General features: G+C 57.7%; 2 protein-coding genes across 2 annotated transcripts; both read right to left on the bottom strand.

Annotated features, from left to right (window-relative positions):
* Positions 1 to 3371: 3371 nt before the first annotated feature.
* On the bottom strand, positions 3372 to 7301 carry NCLIV_048330 (hypothetical protein; the record flags this gene model as incomplete). The annotated part of the gene is made up of 9 exons (XM_003884385.1): positions 3372 to 3447; positions 3926 to 4044; positions 4327 to 4415; positions 4515 to 4612; positions 4840 to 4951; positions 5454 to 5583; positions 5808 to 5899; positions 6457 to 6568; positions 7083 to 7301. The coding sequence occupies 9 exons, from the start codon at positions 7299 to 7301 to the stop codon at positions 3372 to 3374; spliced, it is 1047 nt and encodes a 348-aa protein (XP_003884434.1).
* A 6160-nt stretch (positions 7302 to 13461) lies between these two features.
* Positions 13462 to 20345, bottom strand: NCLIV_048320 (uncharacterized protein; the record flags this gene model as incomplete). The annotated part of the gene is made up of 4 exons (XM_003884384.1): positions 13462 to 15907; positions 16280 to 16383; positions 16681 to 16749; positions 17016 to 20345. 4 exons carry the CDS (start codon positions 20343 to 20345, stop codon positions 13462 to 13464), a joined length of 5949 nt encoding a protein of 1982 aa, XP_003884433.1.
* Positions 20346 to 20587: the final 242 nt, after the last annotated feature.

The raw sequence follows: 20587 nt of genomic DNA, 5'->3' as shown, positions 1-20587 counted from the left end.
TCTCTCTCGTACAAACCCTTTCTGGTGCGAAGAAAACGGCGTGTCTCTGTCTCTGTCTTGCGTTTTGGGGGTGTTTGCCTCCACGGACGGGGAACCCGTTGCGGCTCTGGACGTCTGCGGAAGCAAAATCGGAATTCTGCGTTTTGTCCCCGGAGGCGCGAGTCTGCGCCCCGAGCTGTCCCCGTCCCTGTTGCCTCCCCAAGACAGGCAAATCTCGCGCTTGGCGCAGAAAGGAAAACGGTCTCTGTGATTTCCTGTCGTCTTCCTAGAGGGAGCGTCTGTCTGTTTTTTCACTAGAAAGAACAAAGCAGCGATCTGAGTCGAGGCCAGCGGTCTCTCGCGTGCCTCACTTCCAAGTCGGGACGGAGGCCGTCAGGGAGAAAGAGCAGAGAGACGGCGCGCATTCCACACGGCGCCAAGGTGTATTTTGTTCTGTGTGCGACTTCCTCTCTCGCGTTGTGTCTCCGTTTCCTTTGCTGAAGCGACGAGAGACGGGACTCGATCAACCGTCCCGCTTACTTGGGAATTGAAGGGTGCATGCGTTTGGGTCTCTCGACATTCTCTGGATGTTCTTTCCCTGAGTGTGCATCTCGAGAAACGCCCCCACCGAGCGGTTGTTCCTTTCCAATGAAGTGCTGATTTGTTCGCCTCCCCCGTGCTGTCATCTTTCTCCTGTCTTTCTTCTCTTTCCTTCTCTTTCTTCCGTTTCCTCTGCTCTCTTTCTGTTTTCGCGTCTCTCTCTCTCCCTACCTCCCTCCTTCTTCCTACCTTTCCCCTACTTCCTTTTTTTCGTCCTCGCCCTCTTGTTCTTCTCTCTCTGCCTCTTCACTCGAAGCACAGAGAACACAAGCGCCGCCGGAGAGCGGAGAGCCTCGCGGCAAAAACGCTTTCTCTAGGCTCCGCCTGCATGCGGCAGCAGTGGATGTACAGCCGGACTCCCGGCGAAGCAAGCCGGACGCTGCCGAAACCCAGCAAGGAAAGCAAACGGCTGCATGCGCTGAAACGGCGTCGAGGGCCGCGTGTGCGTGTTCTAAGCACGAAAACAATTATTTTTCGCCGATTAAATGACGGTGTGGAAACGCCAGCGCAGCACTGCGGAGAGCAACTCCTCTGCACTGCCGACTCATCGCGAGTGTCTGCGCACTGGCTCCAGATGTGATTTTCGATCGAGGCTCGAAGACGAAAAGGAATCACGAATCGTTCTAAAGAAGTCGCGATGCTTCTAAAACCAGCAAGTGAAGGCGGTTCGTTCAAAACGCCTCGAGAGCGTCCCATTTCCGTTGCTAGTGATGTACAACAGACGCGCTCCCTGTTCGATGCATCGTAATTTCGTGTTCCAGATAGAAGCTCTGTACACATGTGTTTTATATATTAGATGAAATTCCCATTCTTGGTGACATGCACGTGTTATCTAACTGGATGAACGCATCTTACGCCCCACAAAGACCTCAGTTTCCCTCGTAAAACAAAAGTCGTAGATTCTTTGTCCTAGGCACGATAATGTTCCCGGGGTTTGCATTTCCTGGGGGCTTCTCTCGCGCCAAAGGGAATCTTTGGGTGCGCGACTGCCTCGAGGCAGATCTGTTTCTGGAACGAGAGTTTCGATTCTTTAGACGACACAGAGACCGCTAGAAGGTGAGGCAGAATGCGAGATAAACGTGGACGAGGCGAACGGAGAGACAGCGAAGAGACCTGTGCGGAGGATCTGCAGGACGCAGTTTGCCGTCGCGCGTTTCTTACTTCTTTAAAACAAATTCGGGTCGGCATCACAACGCAGAGAGCGCGACACCACAAAAATGCTCTCCGGAAAATGGCGTCTCCAACTGTGCAGGGCGGAGCCTCCCTCGGGGAGGCGCGCAGATGCGGGGAGGTGACCCGCGTGCGACAAAGGGAAAAGAGCGACAGACGAGAGGGAGCGTCGACAGAAAGAGGGCAAAACACAATCGAGGAGGGCTGAAGACAAGACGAGACGCCCGGAGACAGACGAGACGGAAAGAAAGGATGCAAACGAGTGTGTGCTGTACAGCCAGAGAAGAGTGACAAAAACGCAGAACAAGCCAGTGAAAAAGACACGGAAAGGAAGGGAAAACGCGAGGAAGCGGGATGCGCTTCAAACAAGCGTGTCACAGGCCAATGTTGCTGCAATCCCTTTGGCAACTCGAGACACGAAGAGGCAATCTGCCCCCGTCTTTTTCCTTCGCGTCTCCCCCTTTTCTTCTCGAGGCGTGCTCCACCGCGCGCAGCTTTGGTGGATGGCCTTTCCTTCTCCCCCGTTGCTCGGCAGCGATTTTCAGACGGCGGAAACTCGACCTTTTTCAGACACACAGGCCGGAGAAGCAACAGGCGCCTCCCTGGCCTCCAAAACAAAAGACAGTCAAGGACAGCTGATGCACTCTCGCAACTCTCCTGCGGTAAGGACAAGTTCGCCGCGCGCCAGGTCTATTCATAATCCCTACCGGGAAGTGTAAAAATCATTCGCACACGCAGGTACGAAACTGACGCGTCCGGACAGCAGACACATCCATAAAAATATACATAAATGAATACACATAGATACGTGGAGTAGACTTCTCACGTACAATATGTAGCATGGACCGCAGAAAGATTCACGTATATATATATATATATATAAATCGCTCTGCCGCCAGTTATAACATGTAGCCATAGATCTACAAATATATCTGTACGCGTTGAAGTAGACGGAGGCACGAAGAGACGGAGAAAGGGGGGGGGGCTGATGTCGCTTCAGATGCGCAGGTTATTTCAGGCGGGAGAACACAGAGTGTGTATCTCTCCACTGACAGACCCACAAGTATATACAGAGGCAGCTGAGGATAGACACAGAAAGTATCTAGACAGAAATACTTCCACATAGACACCCCTGCCTCCGGGATGGCCGTGGAGGCTGTCGCGAGCTCCCTTCGGGGAGCAGAAAAAACTTGAGAAAACGCGTTTTTCTGTGCAGATGAGGCGAGCCTTGCTGCGTCACCTGTTCCCTTCCTTCCCCACTCAAAACGGCATCGGTGTTCCTCTCGTCCGTGAATCCTTCCTCTCCCTTCTTTGCCACGCCAAAAAGGCCTTTGCGAGGCCACCTGCGGCGAGCGTCTGCAACCTTCGCGAAAGTTCTCTCTACGACGGGTCTCTCCTGTCTTCCCTAAAGACACCCGTCTTTCTTCCTCTCTTTTCTCCTCTCTCTCCCTCTTTCTCCTCTCTCTCTTTTATTCTCCTTCGTTCTCTTTTCGCTTCGTTAGCTCTCTCCTTTTCTGCGGGCACACACCGCGGGAGGAAGATCACGCTCGTGCGGGGCTTGTAGGGTTGAGTGCACTGCTTCCCTGGCAGGAAGCGTCTCCTCTTCCCGTCCGCGCGCGTTCTCACAGGAAATAATCTGGAATGCGTTTCTGCACGTCAGCGCCGGAGGCTTGAAGCAGCGAGGGGTTGAACTGGATGCTGAGGAAAGAAGCGAAGCGCAGGTTCTCGCGAAGAAAACGAATGCACACGAGCAACAACGTCGACAAAGAACCCGATCTGGAAACGCGACCTCGCACCACCTGTTACTCCCTTCAGGGACGGCTAGCAGTCGACACGGTGGATCACGTGTGCGCGCATGACTCTCCGACTGTCTCTGTGTGTGGCGTGCGATATCCCGGCTTTTTTAGGTGGGAAGAGAGAACACGTGTCAGGAAACCCCATGAAACATGAAAAAAGATTCGACTGCTGACCAAAGACGCCGCCAGCTAACGCATCGCAGGGATTTCCCAGGGACGAGCGAAGCGGCGGGGCATCCTGAACCCCTCAAGAGGGGCGGAGCAGCAACGCGGAAGGCGCTCGGGTACAGACAGCCGGGAGCCACGACACTGCGCGCGAAGACCAGGAGAGAGGCAGAGAAGCCAAGTAAAAAAACGAAACGCCCACCAGTTCCACTTACAAGGTGTAGTTCATGTGCTCGTCAATCTTCATTATAGCCGCCTGGTTGCCACACCGGTAGCAGTAATTGGGCGCCGAGAAGATTGTCACCACGTTGTTTGCTTGTGACCACTGAAATCCCTAAAGAGACCAGGGAGACGAAAAGGAAAGGAACTGGAGATTCCGACAGCACGGGAAAGGGCACGCGAGAAAAAAGAAGCGAAAACGCGAAACGACGGGGGAGAAACGACGGGGGAGAAACGAAGAGGCAGCCTCGAGAAGCAAAAGAATTGAAGGGATCAAGGGGGTGAAGACGAGGGAGACGCCAAGCGGAGAGAGAAGCCAAGCGGAGAGAGAAGCCAGGCGGAGAGAGCGACGTTTCAGTCAGGCACGCGTTTTTTGGCATCACTTGGGGAGACCGACCTCCATGATCAGTTGGTGCGCTCGGGCGATGAGTTTCAAGCCGTTGACGTGGTTAAACTTCTCCGAGATGTCTTGGCCGAACGTGTAGCCTGGAGAAAAAAGACACAGGGAGCGCATGCGGGTGCACAAAAGAGAAGACACGCAGAGACGCGACAGACAACGAAGGACCAGCACGAGAGAGGACTCACCAGCTCCTCGCGGCGACATGCCCCAGCCGGGCATTTGCTCTTCAGGGTCTGACCACAGGAGATCACACATTGGGCCTTCGTGGGGGACTTCTTGGAACCTAAAAGAAAAGGGAAGAGAGTTCGAGAAAGTGGCGAGAGAAGGGATTCCGACAGCGCCTGCGTAGGGAAAGTGCGTTCTGCACCCAACGTTTTTCCTCCAAACATCCACCAGAGACAAAAGTGACAAACAAGAGAACAAGAGACAAAGGAGAGACGAGGGGGAAACGGAGAGCGAAGAAGAAGAGAGGAAGCGACGCAAGGCAGCGGTGCGGGAGCAAGAACGCACCTTTCAAGAAGACGAACGTGATCGAGAGTCTCAATCGTGGGAGACAGGCCAGCATGCGGACAGAAAATCTGGTCTTCGATCAAAGCACTCAACGGGAGGTAGTCGAAGACATCTGAAGAAAGCGCCAAGGACAAAAAATCAACACGGCAGCTTTTCCCGCTCTGCATACCAGCGAAGGCGAAAGAGCACGCCAAGGGGAAATGCCGGTGTAGGCGTCTCTCCACACGCAAATTTGTGCACAAACATATAGGGAAATATATGTGTGCATGCATGCAGGGACGTCTGTTTTGCACACACGGAGAACTTAACACAGTCGAACAGAAGAGAACGGTACGGAGATACACATGCACCGATTGAAATGATACAGAGACGCACTCTGATACCGAGATGGATAGTTAGAAGTAGAGACAGACACGAATCGATTTAGGGAGATGGATACGGATAGAGACTGGATCTGTCCACAGATCTTGCAGTAGACCGATAGTGGTATGACCGCACTGAGATGCACATCCAGATCGAGGTGTACCGAGACAAAGATGAACGGCGATAAGAGCCTGACGGTGCGACTAGTCGCTGTGTGGGCGCCGCAAAAACATTCTGGGAAAAAAACTTACCAGTGAAGTAGCTCCACACATTTGCATTTCCGTATTTGCGCAGGCATTCGTCATAGAATCCGTACACCTGAGTGATCTGTCGACTTTCGTGGTTTCCGCGAATCAGCGTAACTCGGTGTCGATACCGGACCTGACAACCACACGGGAAAAGGCCAACATTCGCATTCTCTCCTCTTATGTTTGCCTTCGGCCTCGTCTCGCGTCTGTCGTGTCGTGTTCGCCTTCTCTCTCCGTCCTTTGCTCCTCTTCGAGGTCCTCGCGCTCTTCCCGTCCCCCTCAGCTCTCGTTTCTCTTTTTCCCCGTCAGTTTTTCTTTTCGTTCTCCCTTTTCTGAGCTTTCTTTTTCCCTCAGTACCTTTAAAAGAAAGACCAGGCTGACGGACTCGACGGAGTTGAGGCCGCGATCGACGTAGTCTCCGAGGAAGAGGAAGTTCACGGACGGGCAAGCTGGAAGACAAGAAGGAAACGAAAAAGGTGATCGACAAACGGGAAGGGAAGAACGTCCCGTGCTTCATCGCCAGGCCTGAACCGGCGACAAGAGAAAACCCGTGAGGTGCATGCACGGAACGCGCAGACAAGAAAGCGCGGGACGGAGAGAGCTGGCGCGGAACGATGGGCCACTCCCACCGACCGAAAAAGGGAGTGCAGAGACAAGAAAGCGCCGGAGAGCGCCGGAGAGCGCCGGAGAGCGCACAGGGCCAAAAGGGGAGAAACGGAGGAAGCAAAGAAGCCAAGGAGGAAAGGAAGAAAATATGAACGTGAAGAAGGTCATACACATTGAATGAAGGAAAGAGTAGGGAAAGGGAGGCGAAAGACAAAGGGCAGACGAAAAAAGGCGGGCGAAAAGACCGAAACGCAAAAAAGAGATCAGGGAGGCTGTCAGGACGGAAAACGCGAAGGCGCGAGCGAGGTACAGAGATGGATAGCTGCGCGAGAAACAGGAAACATGCGCAAGTGAAGCGAGAGAAACGGAGGGGGAGAAAGGAAACGGAGACGCAACTTACTGCCGGCGCATTTGAAGATTTCGAGAAGATCATGGAACTGTCCGTGAATATCGCCCACGACGGTCACCGGCGTCCGGACAGGCTGAACGTTCGCCTCTTGAACGAGAATTTCCTGAGGCGCAGTCGGGGACGGAGGCAGCGCCGCGATCGGAAGCGAGGAAAGACAAGCGGAGACACCGGAGACACGGGCACAGAGTGGCACGGACGCAAAGGAGACACTAGCGTATGGAGAGAGAGAGGAGACGCATGAGGAAGAGACTCGGAAACCTGCAGTTGCGAATAGAGGGCCCGGAGACGGAGCACAGTGAAGAAAAAGCGAGAAAGTTGGTGCCAGCAGCAAAGAAATGGGAGAAGGTCGCAGAGAAACGCGGCAGCGCAGCAGAGGACAGAGAACAGGAGGTCGGAAGGAAGTCGTCCACGGCAGCTGGGAGAAGAGAAGAAAACGACAGGTCAGCACACGCCCTCTCCACCCGAACGGGAAGACCGGCGCTCGCCAACGCGAGGTCCGAAAGAACGAAGAAAGAAGACAGAGAAGCGAGAAAAAGAAGAGAACCTAGAGAATTGAAGAGCGATGAGAGAGGACGGTTTCTTCTGTCCGGCTCCCGTTGTTTCGTGTCTGAGTGTACCTTTAAAACGGAGCAGAGCTTGCGGACTTCTTCCTCTTCGAGTTTTTCACATTTGAACAGTCTATCCATTTGTTTGTCGATGCGGATCAACTCTTCTTGACCCAAGTAGTGGTCAGGAAGATCTGAAGGCGCAAGGTCCGGGGGAATGGCGAACAAGGAAGGCGCCGCACTTGCCGCCGGCGGGAGAGCGGCGACAGCCCCAGGCGTCGCTCTCGACATGGTGAAGTCGGCCAAGAGGAAAGACAGAAACTAAAAAAAACAAAAGGCGAGCACCGAAGAACGGAGAGAACAGAGAAACAAGGGAGAGAAAAGAAGAAAGAGGAAGAGCAGACTAAGGGAAGAAGGAAGAAGGGAAACGGCGATGCGGCCGAGAGTCCCTTCTTCCGGGGTCTAGTGGAACTGTGGAGACTCTGTAGGCAACACGCGGAAGACGCGTGCCGACGGCGAGAGAAGAACGTGCGGTAGCTGGGAACAGTGGGCGAGAGCTGAGGAGTTGCGTGCCTAACGAGAAGAGAGCACCGGGGTGTCCAGACACCCGCGTGTTCTCGACTGTTCAGAAAAAGGCCAGGCGACAGGGAACAGGAAGACCGAGAACGGCGGGATGCCTCGTCTCAACGTGCGCCTGGTCTGCCAGAGGCAAAGAGACGAAAACAGAAAGAGACGGGGAGCGGTGGAGAGAGACGGGGAGCGGTGGAGAGAGACGGGTCTCTCTCTCGGAAACAAAACAGGGTCATGCGTGCACGCGCGACTCTGCAGCTGCAGCTTTCCATGCATTTCCTGAGGAGGCTGGTAGCTGTCTGCACAGCTGCATGAAGCGCCGAGCAAGAGTCTCCGCCACACACCGCGCGTCTCGCCGTCCTCTCTGAGACGCGAAGACGCCCAACGACGGCGAGTGCGCGACGCACGCGCGAGCGAGGCAACTCCGCGGATGTCCAGGGGGGGTTCTGGGGACGGAAACGGGCGACTTGTCAACAGGTAAATGTAAGTTTTCGGCGAAGGGAAAAACGTCGCAGTTACGGAGTCGAAGCGCTGAAAGCGGAGGGAGGGATGAAGCGCGAGAAGAGAGGTGGGGTCTCAGAATCGCGCCCGAGGGTCTACCCCTGCCCGGGGCTGTCTCGGGCGGTCTCAGACCAGCCGCAGGCGTGAAGGCGCAGGAGACAGTTGCTTTGAGGGACGGAACACTGCGACTGCATTGGCGAAAAGAGGCCCGCATGCACTCAGAGAGGAGGACTTTCTGCAGACGAGAGTTTGCTTGTGGATGACCAGCTGGCTTTCCAGCGGGTGGAACGGGCGCGGCGGCTTCGAGCCTCGGATGCCTCGCGGGGCGAACTGCGGAATCTCGTGCGATCTCGTCGACGCAGCGGCGAAAAAGACTGGCGGGCGGAGCTGAGAGTGGAAAGCGACAAGAGAAAGTCGGTGCGGGGGAAGACACGGAAGGAGAGGAGCGGCGAGTGTCCAGCAGCTAGGAGGGAAACACTGGCGGGCAGAGGGGGAAGAACGCAGAACCAAGGCACTCCGCCTGTTGCCGAGCGCAGGGAGAGGAGTGAAAGAAGACTGGATCGGGAACAGTGTGGAGAAAAGACGGAGGAAGGACGAAACGGCGGGGAGTGTGCATGTCAGCCCCGGCGGACCTGCCGAGAACCGAGCAGGAGAGAGCGGTCGACGGAGCCGAATGCGCGATCTCGCATTGGAAGGGAAGGGAGGACGAAGAAGCTCTTTTTTCTGGAGGAAAAGAGTCAGAGGAAAGCGAGAAGTGAAGAAGAAGCGGAGCTGCCGATCGCCGCCTGGCAGCGTTTCGTCGCGGTTTTCGTAGCAACGGAAAGTCGAGAGGTTGGGAGAATGGCGCAGCCCGCGAGAGCGTACATACACCAGAGGCGAACGAGAAAAGACGGCAGCAAGGTGGGAAAAATCACGGAGAAAAAAGCCGGTTCCGGTCTGTTCCCAGCACAATGTGCAGTGTGCGACACAGCGTGAGAAAAGGCGAATTTTCTGGCACATGTGGAGAACGAATCAAGGCGGGCGAACAGCTATCGCTCCGCGTGCGCTGCGCTCCTCAGGGGAGGCGGCTCCCGACAGGTTCTGTGGCTGCACGAAATGTCGGCAGAAAAATAGCAGTCTGGGAAAAAAAGAGACACCCCATTCGAGATGGAAAACTCTCCGAGGAAACCAAGTAGAGGAGACTCAGTCCACCGGGGAGGCGAGTAACGATGGCGAATTCCAGCGGGTGTCGAGCGGTTTCTCCGAATGGACGAGTCACAGATTACCGGGTTCGTCTCGGCGTTCCGATCGCTGCTTCTTCCTTTACCTTGACAAAGGAGATCTGTTGCGCAACAGAGAGAAACTGAGCGAGAGTAGTAACGACAGAGACGTCGACAGGAAGGGGAAAGGGGTACGATTTTTTTGCACAACAGCAGGGACTCGGTGTTGCTCCATCGTTGTTCGCGAGCTGTGCGCGGACATGAACAACAGGTCGATCGTAGCTAGAATATGGAGCGTTATTCTCACAATATGAGTATAGATCGTCACTACAAGCAAGTGTTTCACTGACAAAAACAGTGGGAGGAGGTGAAAAAATGAGAACGATCTCAGCATGGAGGCTGTTTGCGCTGCCACGGGGTCAGATGAGGGTATACGGCGGACGCGCAGGGAAGAGGTGTAGTAAGCCGTTGTGTTCGAGGTTAAGAAACAGGCGCAAAAGCGTTTGTTTTGCAGGAACGAGCAAGAGCTCGGTCCGAGTAAAGAAGTTAGCACATGCAGCAAGCAGAGATACGCGCGTCTCGATTCCGACCTCATAAAAAAGGCACAGTCCCCGGTCCTTGGGTGCCGAACCGCAATGCTGGACAGGAAAAGCCCTAAAGGTCGCGAGTTTCGTCCCAGGCATGAAAGGAACCCCCGGTGGACCGTGGGAACAGGATCTGCATCTCCTCTTTTCACGGCTGAGATTCATCACCCATTCTGGAGCTTGTTCGAGTATCAGCTCAGCAGCTTTGAACCTAAATGCAGAGATGGGGCCGATGAAGGGTGGTAAACGCCGCAAGGAATTTGTGTACAAAACACAGCAGAAACCGACAACCCGAAAAAACCCGAGGAGGCAACACTTGGCGAAACCACAGGAAATCAAACAGGTCACTGAAAGCTTGTAATGGGTCAGCTGCATTGACAGCTCTGAACGAAGCACGAGTGTCTCTTTTTTTTGTCGCAGTACGATACGTTCTGTGGCGTGAACGGGTCAGAGTCGGGGAATCTTTGTCAGCCTGAGAGGCGAAGCACAAATGGACGTTTAGCACCTGGGGGATGAAGAGAGTTTCGTCCATCACGTCCGCTGCACGGCTGTACTGTACGCCTGAGAGATCACAAAGGCGTGCTTGTCTATGGACCCGTCTTCTAGGAACGGCACTAGACGAGTCCTGTCTGAACCCCATGAAGCGTTAGATGGCCACTGTCCCATCTTTGTGGGATCCTTTTCAGGGATCGTTGCCACTGCAGTGGTTGAAAACCAGCGTCATGCTCATCACGAAAATTTCCGCCGTGTTCCTCGTGGAACGACGTACGCCGTTTCGTTCTCCGGGTTCGCCTAACACCGTGTCAGAGGCATTCTATTTCCCAGAGACTATCGCGCCGCTTTGTGTTTGAGCTTATCGGCGTTCTAGTCGACTCACCCGTCGATCATGGCCGTTTTGGGGACTACGTAGTTGAGTAAGCGCTCAGTCCGTCATGGCTGCTGAACAGAAGAACAGAGGATGACAGAGGCGTCATTTAGTTCAGCATTTCAACCGGTGCGTGACGAAGGCAGGTCCGAACTTCCAGTCGAGCACCGAATGACAATGCCGTACCAGCAGTATGGTATTACAAAACTCACATGCTCGTCGAATACATCCCCCCTGACACAGAACACGAGTTACACGTCCGCCAGGGACTCGCTTGTTCCTGTCCTCAGAGAGTTTTTAACCAATGGGAGACTACGCGGCGCCGCCCCTTCTGTCCAACCATATGTCCATTCCGTCGTTCCAGATCACCCGCTCGGAATCAAAGTTTGTTCTCTAGACGACGAGGGCAGTTGACCTCTACTTTGAGTCTTCTTCCAGAATCTTGAGGAGTAGAAAAGGCATTAACGGTTCAAGAGCGGCCCCCCCGACAGCACTTTTTCCACGTGACGTGCTTGGGAAAGACTGAATGCATTTCTGTGGTGTGTACTTGTGCCATTTTTTTTCGCAGGTTCCGCGATCTCCACGCTGCTCCACTTTCCGCGCCGTGTGATCGCGGGGTGCCAAAGTACGCGACTTGAAGCGTTTGCAGTAAACCGTCCACACAATCGTTACGACGCCGAACGAGAAACTCTCACCAACCGTCGCTGTGAGCCTGTCTTTTCCCGCCTTTCACCATCCGGGGAAATGCTCAACGGCGCTGGTAACTGCATCGTCAACGTCAGTCTGCCGCTAGCACTACGGTGCATCTCTGTGATCCACTACGCGTAACCCAAGCGATTTCGTGTTAAGGACAGGAAGCGAGGGCTTAGTCGCGTTTTCGCAGGACAGAGGAATTGTTTGTGGGTGTTTACAGGACGTTTTGCCAGCACAACTCATGGTTTCCGCCTGCCGGGGTGCGGGCACGCTGCCTCTCCGAAAAGAAAGCTCCAAAGCCGTTGTTGTCAGCTCGTGCCTGGTTCGCACGCCAGGCGGTTGGGTCTAGGTGTGAGGTGAAGAGAAATCTGTGTGGTGCGTGCTACTGCCCATTTTTTCTCAAGGTTGGGCACGGCCAGACCAAAGATTCCAGCAAGCAATTCTGAGGGACGAAATCAATGTGGACACCATTCGCTGTGTGCATTTCCAGCTGAACTGATTCTGTTCACGTGAGGTGGGTCACGTCCTTTTACGGTTGCTCAGTAGTATGCTCTCCGTCTCACCGACGCGGTAGGGAGGTGTGCTCGAGGGCGTGAAGATGTGCCGTGAAATTCACAGCTGTAGGTGGATGCAGTTCTTCTGCGGTGTACGTGCCGCAACATACTGAAATAGGTGTTTATCGTTATACGTCCCAGTGAACCACATGAAAGTTGTAGACAAAATATCGGGCACTGGGCCTTCAGGATAAAGGTGTTTTCGCCACGAAGTCACCTTGGTTCATTGCACAAACTATGGAAGAGGAGAGGGAGGAGGCATCCGCAACTGTCCGCCGACGAGGCTGAACGATGCTGCGTCATCTTGCTCTTCTCTTGCCAATTCTCCATCCTGTGTGACAAGCCGAGGAAAATCCGCCCCGGTCCCCTCATATGGACAAAGCACTGCAGACAAAACGGATGCCCCCAACAAACACCGTTGTCTTTCACTCTCCCTAAGCATTGTAGTGTACCAACTGAATGTGGCGATAACACCCGAGAGAAATTCAGTGGAAGACAACGGCTAGTCAGGTTTTCTTGACCTTTTCATACTCTTCCCGCCAGGACTCCTGTGCGTGGACACACGTATACACCAGGGCAAATTCCAACGGGGTGCAGACCTATACATATATATACATATATATACATATATATACATATATATACATATATATACGTATATATGTATATATATGTATAAATGTGTGTATAGAGTGGCAGGACCATTTGCGGAAAAGCCAATACAGCGCCTTGCTTTACCGTGCGCTGTGTACGCAAGAGCCGCAGACGCTCGTGCGCTAATGGTGACAAAGGTGCCACGGATATGTAAATATTATACATGCATATTTTTGCATGTAAGTGTATACACCCCACCACGCGTCGACACTGTGAACAAAACTCTACGAATGCATACGGTTCACTACACATTTCCGTCCCGCGGAACGATACTCAACAAAAAGGCAGGAGGGTTTTACCACAAACCGAAACTGAATGGGCGTTGTCTCCTTTTGTAACATCTTTCTTGACCACCTTCGCTGAAGATCTGTTGACTTGTTGGTCTCCGACCTGAGATTGTTTCTACGGAAGATCGCCTCACGCCTCTCCCTGGCAAAATCAGAGCTGAACCAGAGAGTGCTCAGAATCTCTGGACGTCTACGTGGAGAGGTCGAAATGCAGTTTTCACGTGTTTCCCACGCAGTCCTCCTTTTTTACCACGGGCGTACTTCATTTTGGTTCGTGCCCTTCGCCTGCTAGGCTCGTGTCTCCACTTGATTCCCCCCCAGAGAAAAAGAAGAATAACTTTCTCTCTTTCTCTATCCCCCCTTCAGCCTCTCGCCCCGTCCCCATTTGCGTATCTCTTTCTCTTCTCGTCCGGTTCCTCCTCTTTTCTCTCACGCACCGGCGGCCTGCGCATCCACTCTGCCTTTTCCTCTCCGGTTCGCTCTATTCCCTCCCTCCTTCTCTCTCCCCCCCCTCGATTATCTCGACGTCCCCTTGTCCGAAAAGCTACTGTTTTCCTTCTTCGGCTGCTCGCCGCGGAGTCGTGTCTCCGTCGGCCTCCAGTCTCCGGTCCGTCTCCTCTTCCTCTGCGCCCACGACCGCGCCTTCCTCCTCAGCCTCCCCTGTGACGCCCTCGTCGTCCCTCGGAATGCCTTCCACGTCGGCCTCCTCCTCCATCCGCCGCTGCTGCTGGAGGAGCGCGCGGCGTCCGTCGCGCAGCTTCTTCGCGACTGCGGCGGCGAGTGCATGCGCCCCTTCGTAGCCGTACTTGATCACGGAGAAACATCTGCGGTGCCAAGGCTCCTTCCGATTCGCAGGCGCTCCCGCCGGCTTGTGCCGCTGCCACTTGCACACCCACCGCTGCTGCGTGCGCTCGAACTGCAGCGACACGACTCGCGCGGAATCTGGAACGGAGTCGAGGAGTGCCTTCTCCGCAGCTTTGAGATGGGCAACGGTTCCCAGCGCTATCGACGAAGACGAGAGCGACGGGTCACTGCCTACGGGGCCCGCGGCCGCAGCCCCCGGCAAGCCCAATGCGAGCGCAGAACCGAATGCGGAACCGGTCGCCGAGGCCGCGTGTGAGCGCCCGGCACTCGCCCCAAAGAACCGCGAGGAGGCAGCCAGAGACGCCGACGGCGGCAAGAGCGCGAGGGCTGCCATCGGAGAGGACGGCTGCACGCTCGCGTCTTCGAAGTCGCCCCGCCGACAGGCCTCGAGACCCTGCGCGACCAGGTCGTCTCGCTGAGGCCTCTCGAGCGCTGGCGACAGCGCCCCGGACACCCCAGGTCGAGAGGCAGCGAGAGAGCCTGGAAGCGCCCCCGCCATGCTCGCTGCAGCTGCGAAGAGAGACGAGGGAGAAGACGAGCGCTGCCGACTGGCGCCGTCGCCCCCAGGTCTGCTGCGGTACGCGGACGCGCTGGGGAGCGGGGGGACTCGGGAAGACGGCCGGCGAGATGAGAACGTCCCACTGGCGCTGCGGCCGACGCGCGCGGTGCCGTTCTGCAAAAACGACTTGGGCGAGGGAGCGAGAGGCCTGCGGGCCTGCTGCGTCCGCGCCTCTTCGTCCAGGGCGTGTCGCGCCCGCAGCGCGGCCGACGCAGACCCCACAGACCCCAGGTGCCCGTCGGCGCTGGCGCTCGCCAAGAAACTCGCAATGATGTCTCGCGTGGCTCGGTTGTCGAAGAAAACGTTGTTCGGCTCGGCTTCGCGGCCTTCACTCTCGCGCCCTGCGTCAGGATCCGCCCCGAACGGCGACGCCATGGAAGACCTGTAGGGCGCACTCGCTGGAGACGCGGCCGCAGGGCACGCGCTCCCGCGCCGGGGCTTCCCGTGCGCAGCCGGTGAGAAGCCTTCAGCTGCTTGCATGCACAGCGCGTCGCCCGCTGGAAGAGACGCCTCGGCCAGTGGCTCGGTCGCCGGGAAGTGTGGGGCGTCTGCAGGAAGGCCAGTCGCCGGTGGGACTTGGGGCGAAGGGAGACAGAGGCCGTGGCGCAGCAGCGCCTCGGCGAGGGTAAAGCCGAGAGCGAAAGAAGACGACGAATCGACGCTGCCGAGTTCCAGCAGGGACCGCCCCCGCAGATCGGGTTTGCAGCCCTCCAGGTCCATCTGACTTTGGCCGTCCCCGGAGCCGAAAGGCGAAGGGAAAAGACGACTCGCTGCATTTCCAGGAGTCCCCAGGCCTTCGGCGGCCCGGACGGAGCTTGCCATGCTGGAGTCGCCCGCAGTTCCCACGCCGTGCAAGGTCGCCTCGCCAGCAAGGCGGCTTCGCGCTGATCGCGGAGAAGCCATCTGGCCCGAGGCAGTGGGCGAGTCAGACGGGTTGAGGGGAGAAGACGACGCGAGCGAAGAACAGAGGCTCGCGAGAGAAGGGGGCGAAGGCACCGCGCTGCTCGCCTCTCTGTCGTCGCTGTCGTAAAGAGACCCACGTCCCTTGTCGGCGGACGGCAGAGACGAGTGGGAAGTTCTTCTTTTCTTGCGACTCTGGAAATCCCCGAGCTGCGCCTTCTCCGCATCGACGCCCTGGGCCTTCCCGCTGCCTTCGCGCTCTCCGGCTACCTGAGCCAAGAAGGCTGCCAAGAAAGAAGACGAGGCGAGGTCCGAGCCAGCTTCCGCTGACGGCGCGACAGGCTGCGAAGCAAAAGACGGCGGCGCCGGCGAGGCCTCGATCGGCAAGAGCGAAGAGGAGGCAGGGGGAGACGAGGAGGCCCCGCCGAGTGATCCAGGCGCCTTCCCCGAGTCGCTGTTCGAGCCCAGAGACTGCGAGGAAGAAATGAAGTTCCCCAACTCTTCTTCTTCGTCAGCCAACGCAAGAAGACGCTGCATCGTGGCAGGGCTGTGGATCACCTGCTGGAGCAGTGAAGCCAAATGCGGGGGCAGCGAAGCCGCCAGGTGCTCCGCAGACGGCGCAGGACTCGAAGACCCGCCCTTCTCCTCCATCATGCCGCGAAGTCGCCTGTTGAGACGCGAGAAACAGGACACGGGCAACTTTGTACGGAAGCGAATCCTCATGGACTCATACGCGCAGGGCTCTCTCTCGACGACTGTGCATGCACACGCTCTCCGAAAAAAACAACTCCAAGCCTGCGAAACACGAGGCGTATGTTCAAGCGTGAATGCGTCTTTGCATATATATAAATATATAACTCGATATATAGGTATGGATATGGGGTTTACGGTACACAACATGACTATGCATCCTGGTACAAATAGGTGTATGCGTCGACACGACCACCCAACGAGGCCGCAGTGCACAGCCGTGGGGCTCTTGCTTTCGCTTTTTCACGTGTTTCTAAAAATACACGACTGCGCTGCCGCCTGCTCTCACCCGAAAAGGGTTTTCAGGATCTGCATCTGTTCCAGGCGGCGCTTGTAGACGCTCTTGCGGTCGACGTGGAGAGCGTCCAAAGCAATGCGCTGAGGCACGGGAATCTGGGCCACGACGCAGCACACACAGACCACACGAAAGACTCTGCGTATAGATGGGCTCTTGCGTGCAGTCCTGCACCATGTCAACAGAAAAACGTATTCTGAGAAAGAAACAGACTGTTCTTACACGGCACACATCCCTTATCTGTTTCTACATATCTAGATGTTGAAGTGTGCGTGTGGTGGGAGGGAGGGGGGATGTGACAGAAGAGAGCGGCGTCATGCTGCAAGAAATGGAACGAGAAGGGACGAGAGAAAAAGGTGCATGCGACTCCGTTTGTGACCCTGTTTCTTTCTCACCTGCATCCACTTGAAGACGATGATGATGAGGGAAGCCAGAGAGACGGAGTCGCATCGACCGCGGGCCCGCTGCAGGAACGAGACCGCAAAGAAGAGTCGAGACAGAGATGAACAAGACCGCCGCGAGGATCAAAGGGACACAACGAAAAAGCAGACACGGACGAAAACCAGAGCTCGACGCGGAGCAGCACGAGGACCGCCACAGCCTGACAAAGCGAGAGGCGGAGCCCCGTATAGCGACACGGCCATCTGAAGGAAGCGTGGAGCCAACTTGGAAGACAAGGACCGTTGACCAGCATCGACGCGAGTTTCGAGGGAAAAATAGAGTCGCGTACCCAGCGTTTGTCGAGAGGATCTTCTTCTGTCCATCCTCTGTGTCGCTTTTTCCCTTCGCGTTCGCCGTCTTCCTCGCCCTCGTCGTCTCTCTCGTCGCCCGCTTCGTCTTGCTTGGCGTCGTAGAAGAGCTGGAGGATGCGCTGGAGCAGCACAAGCCCGCGGAAGACGGCGTCTTTCTCCTTCTTCAGTTTTTCTAGGGCCTCCGCGCGCATCTTCTGAAGCCACGTGAACCGCTGGAGCTGCAGGCGCGCCGCGGGCTGCGTTTCTTTGGCCTTTGCGAGCGTTTCCGAGGGCGGCAGAGACGCCGAGAGAAGCGACGTCAGCACCGGCGAGAACGGAGACGAGTCCCCGTCAGGCGACGCGTGAAGAAGCGACTGGAGACTGGAGTCGCCTTCGGCTGGGGAGCGCGACGCCGACAGGCCAGGCAAGTCAACGGGGTCAAACAGCGACGGACAGATGTCTTGGCCCAAGAAGGCGGCAGGATTGTCTCCGTTTTTCTCTGCGCGATCTCCCGGCGCGCCGCTCGCCCCCGTGACTGTTCCATCTCGCCTCTCGCCGCCTACGCCGTTGACAAGGTCGTCGCGGCTCGCCGCCTGGGAGCTCGAGGCCATGTCCGCGTCGCGTTCTACGGCAGCGGAGTCGCCCGGTCTTCCCTCGCGGTCTGTCGCGTCTCCGCGTCCCGTCTTCCTCTCTGCCTCTGAAGCTCTTGCCTCTCCGTCCACTGCGCGCAAGCCAGCCGAGGACAGGTCGTCTCTCCCGCTCTTGAGCAGGCCGAGAGCCGCGCAGGCGTCCCCGCCTGCAGGCAGAGTCCCTCCAGGCAGGTCAGCGTCCGTCGGCGAGGAAAACCCCCCGAAGCAGTCGAAACTCGTGCCTCCAGCGACTTGGGCCAGCAGCGCCTCGATGGCGTTGAGGGCCTGTCTCTCTTGACTTCCAGGGGCCGGCGCCGGCGCATTCGGAGCCTGTGGAGGCCGCTGCTCAATTTCGGATTCGCGCCCGTCCTCCGCGTCTCTGGGGAGACCCGCCTGATTCGCTGTCTCTGCCGAGTCGAACGCGCTGTCGCCGTCCCAGTTGTCGTCCCGCCGGCGCTGGTCTCCGCCCAAGAGGAAATCCAGCGAAACCAGTGACGTCGCTTCACTTTCCTCGGCTGCGCCCTTCAGCCGCTTCTGTTCCGCGTCCTGCGTCGCACGGACGAGCGCGTCGACGAGCTGGGGCCGCCGCTGTTCCTCTTCCTCCATCTTGGCAATCAGCAGCTGTTTGACTCGAGCAAGCACGCGGTTCGCGCGGTCTTCAGGGTCTTCCTCCTTCTCGGGCAGAGACTGGAGCTGCAGCTTTCGACAGATTCGGACCACCCACTTCCCCAAGCTTTTGCAGCGCGTCGACGAGGACGCGCCGGCTCGCCCCCGGTCGCTCTCCGGTCGGCCGGCGGCCTCGTCCGCGGGCTTCTTCACTCTGCCCTGGCGGGGCCGGGCGTCTTGTCCGTTGCTCGCGTCCATTTCGTGGCAAATGTCCGACAGCGAGAGACCGTCCATGGCCTGCCGAGATGAAATGTAGCAGCAGGCCGCGACGACCCGCTCTAGCGTCGCGGGATCGCGAACCTGCCGCGAACTGGCTGCGAGGTAGCGGCGAAAGAGGCGCATTACGTCCTCCGTACGACAGCTCTTGAACCGCCCGGCGATTTGCGCAGAAAGGTTCAAAGTTTCCCGATCGCGGGCCAGGCGCCGCTGACGCTCCTTCGCGGGATCCTGGCTCTGCGTCGGCCTCCCGTGCTGGCCAGGTGCGTAGACACTGCAGGCCTCCGAAGGGAAGACCGAGGACACAGACGCAGCCGTCGACGCGTCTGCCGAGGCGGAACGCGCCGCTTTCCCCGAGCCGTCCGGCTGCCCGAGAAGAACTGACAGCGAGACGTCGTCCAAGTCTTCCTCGTACGTCCCCCCGTTCCGCGTGTCGTACTGGAGGCGAAGTGAACTCTGTCGACTGGAGCCCGGGACCGCCTCGCCGTCCGACTCGGCTCGGGCTTCGGCCTCCCCTGTCGTGAGGGACGCCCCCCTCGCCCGGTTTCCCACGCCACCGAGATGAGGCTCGACGGAGACCGACGCTGAGGCAGGGTGCGCGGACAGTGGGGCGTTGAAGCCTGCGAGAGGCGCTCTGCGTCTTCGTTTCGCGCCACCAGCCTCCCCGAGGGCGTCTTGAATCAGGGCTGCGAGACAGTCAAAGTCGGTCTTCGCTCCCTCGGCTTCCCGGGGCTCTTGCGCCCGTTCCGCGGGTTTTGCGAGCAGTTCCTCGACCGTCAAGACACCGCCGGATCCGCCCAACCCCAGATTCGCAGAAAGAAGAGAGTCCTCTTCTGCCTCTCGGCGCATGTCGTCGCCAAAGACACCACTCATGTTGCCAAGGTGCGAGTGGGCTGCGGGGGTGGCCTTCGCGGTTGTTGGGCCGTTGCCTTCTAAATCGGCGAAGGCGCCTCGCGCGCCCTGGAGCACCGCGCCGCCGATTTCGCAGGCTCCCCCGGCGCCCACGCCTCCGCCGCTCGAGCCCGAGGCGGCAGGAGACACGGCCGCGTCGGAGTCCGCCACGAAGGGCGACCTCGTCGGAGGGTAGCCCTTGCTGGAGGACGCGCCGGAAGGCACGGAGAACGACGCGATCCCGACGCTCTGTAGCGGGTGCTCCGCGAAGCGCGCCAAGTTCTTCTTCTCCGCGACAGGCAGGGGATGTTTGCGCGGCGACATCTCCTCGTCGTCTGCTTCAGAGAGGCCCAAGTCGGAGGGCGACGGCAGCGCATCGCTGTCCCAACACACGGCGTGGGTGCCATCTCCCGCGGGGCTGTGAGAGGACGTGGACATTCGCTCATCGTCCGCGCGACGAGGTCCAGGCGCCACAGCGCGGCCTCCCAGCGGACCTCGGGACTCACTGACTCCCCTCTTCTCTGACTGGCCGGTGTCGCCGCTGCCCCGCCCCTTGGCCCCATTGCCTTTGGCCCGGGCGACGCTCCACGAGGCTCCGGGGCCGAGCTCCGGGGACGTGCCTGTCTCCTTCTCTTCGGCCGAAGTCTCCAGAGACGCCGATGACCGTGTTCGGCGCGAGGCTCGGCCCGACTCGGCGTCGCTGACAGCGATCAGCCCGTAGGGCGACGCGCGGCTGACGATTCCAGGCAAAACGATGGGTGGACGACTGCGCACTTCCTGCCGCCGATCTGTGTGCTCGGGAGTGAAGTCTTCAGACTCTTCAGCAGCGGAGAGGCGCCGGCGCTTGGCGAGATGGAGACCGAGTTCCGGTTCTGCGGCCTCCATCGCCTCCACAGGGGAGCCGGGGACTTCTGCAGGGCGCTCCATGTCGCCGCAGGCATCGCCTCGCGGAGGCGCGCTCGTCTGACTCGCGCTCGTTTCGCGCACACCAGGTGCTCGTGGGAAGACACCGGGAAGCTACAGTCCGCGGGGCAGAAACCAGACTTGTAAACAGAGCTATTTCTCCCAGGACAGATCGGAAACTGGTGCCGAGACGGCCTCTCCAGAATTCACATGGACGCTGAGGGGCTACGGGCGTCCGCAATGACTTCACGCGAGTCTCCTCTGTG

Source organism: Neospora caninum, chromosome X, assembly GCF_000208865.1.
Source record: "Neospora caninum Liverpool complete genome, chromosome X".
NCBI classification, from domain to species: domain Eukaryota; phylum Apicomplexa; class Conoidasida; order Eucoccidiorida; family Sarcocystidae; genus Neospora; species Neospora caninum.
This window is presented reverse-complemented; position numbering and strand designations above follow the sequence as displayed.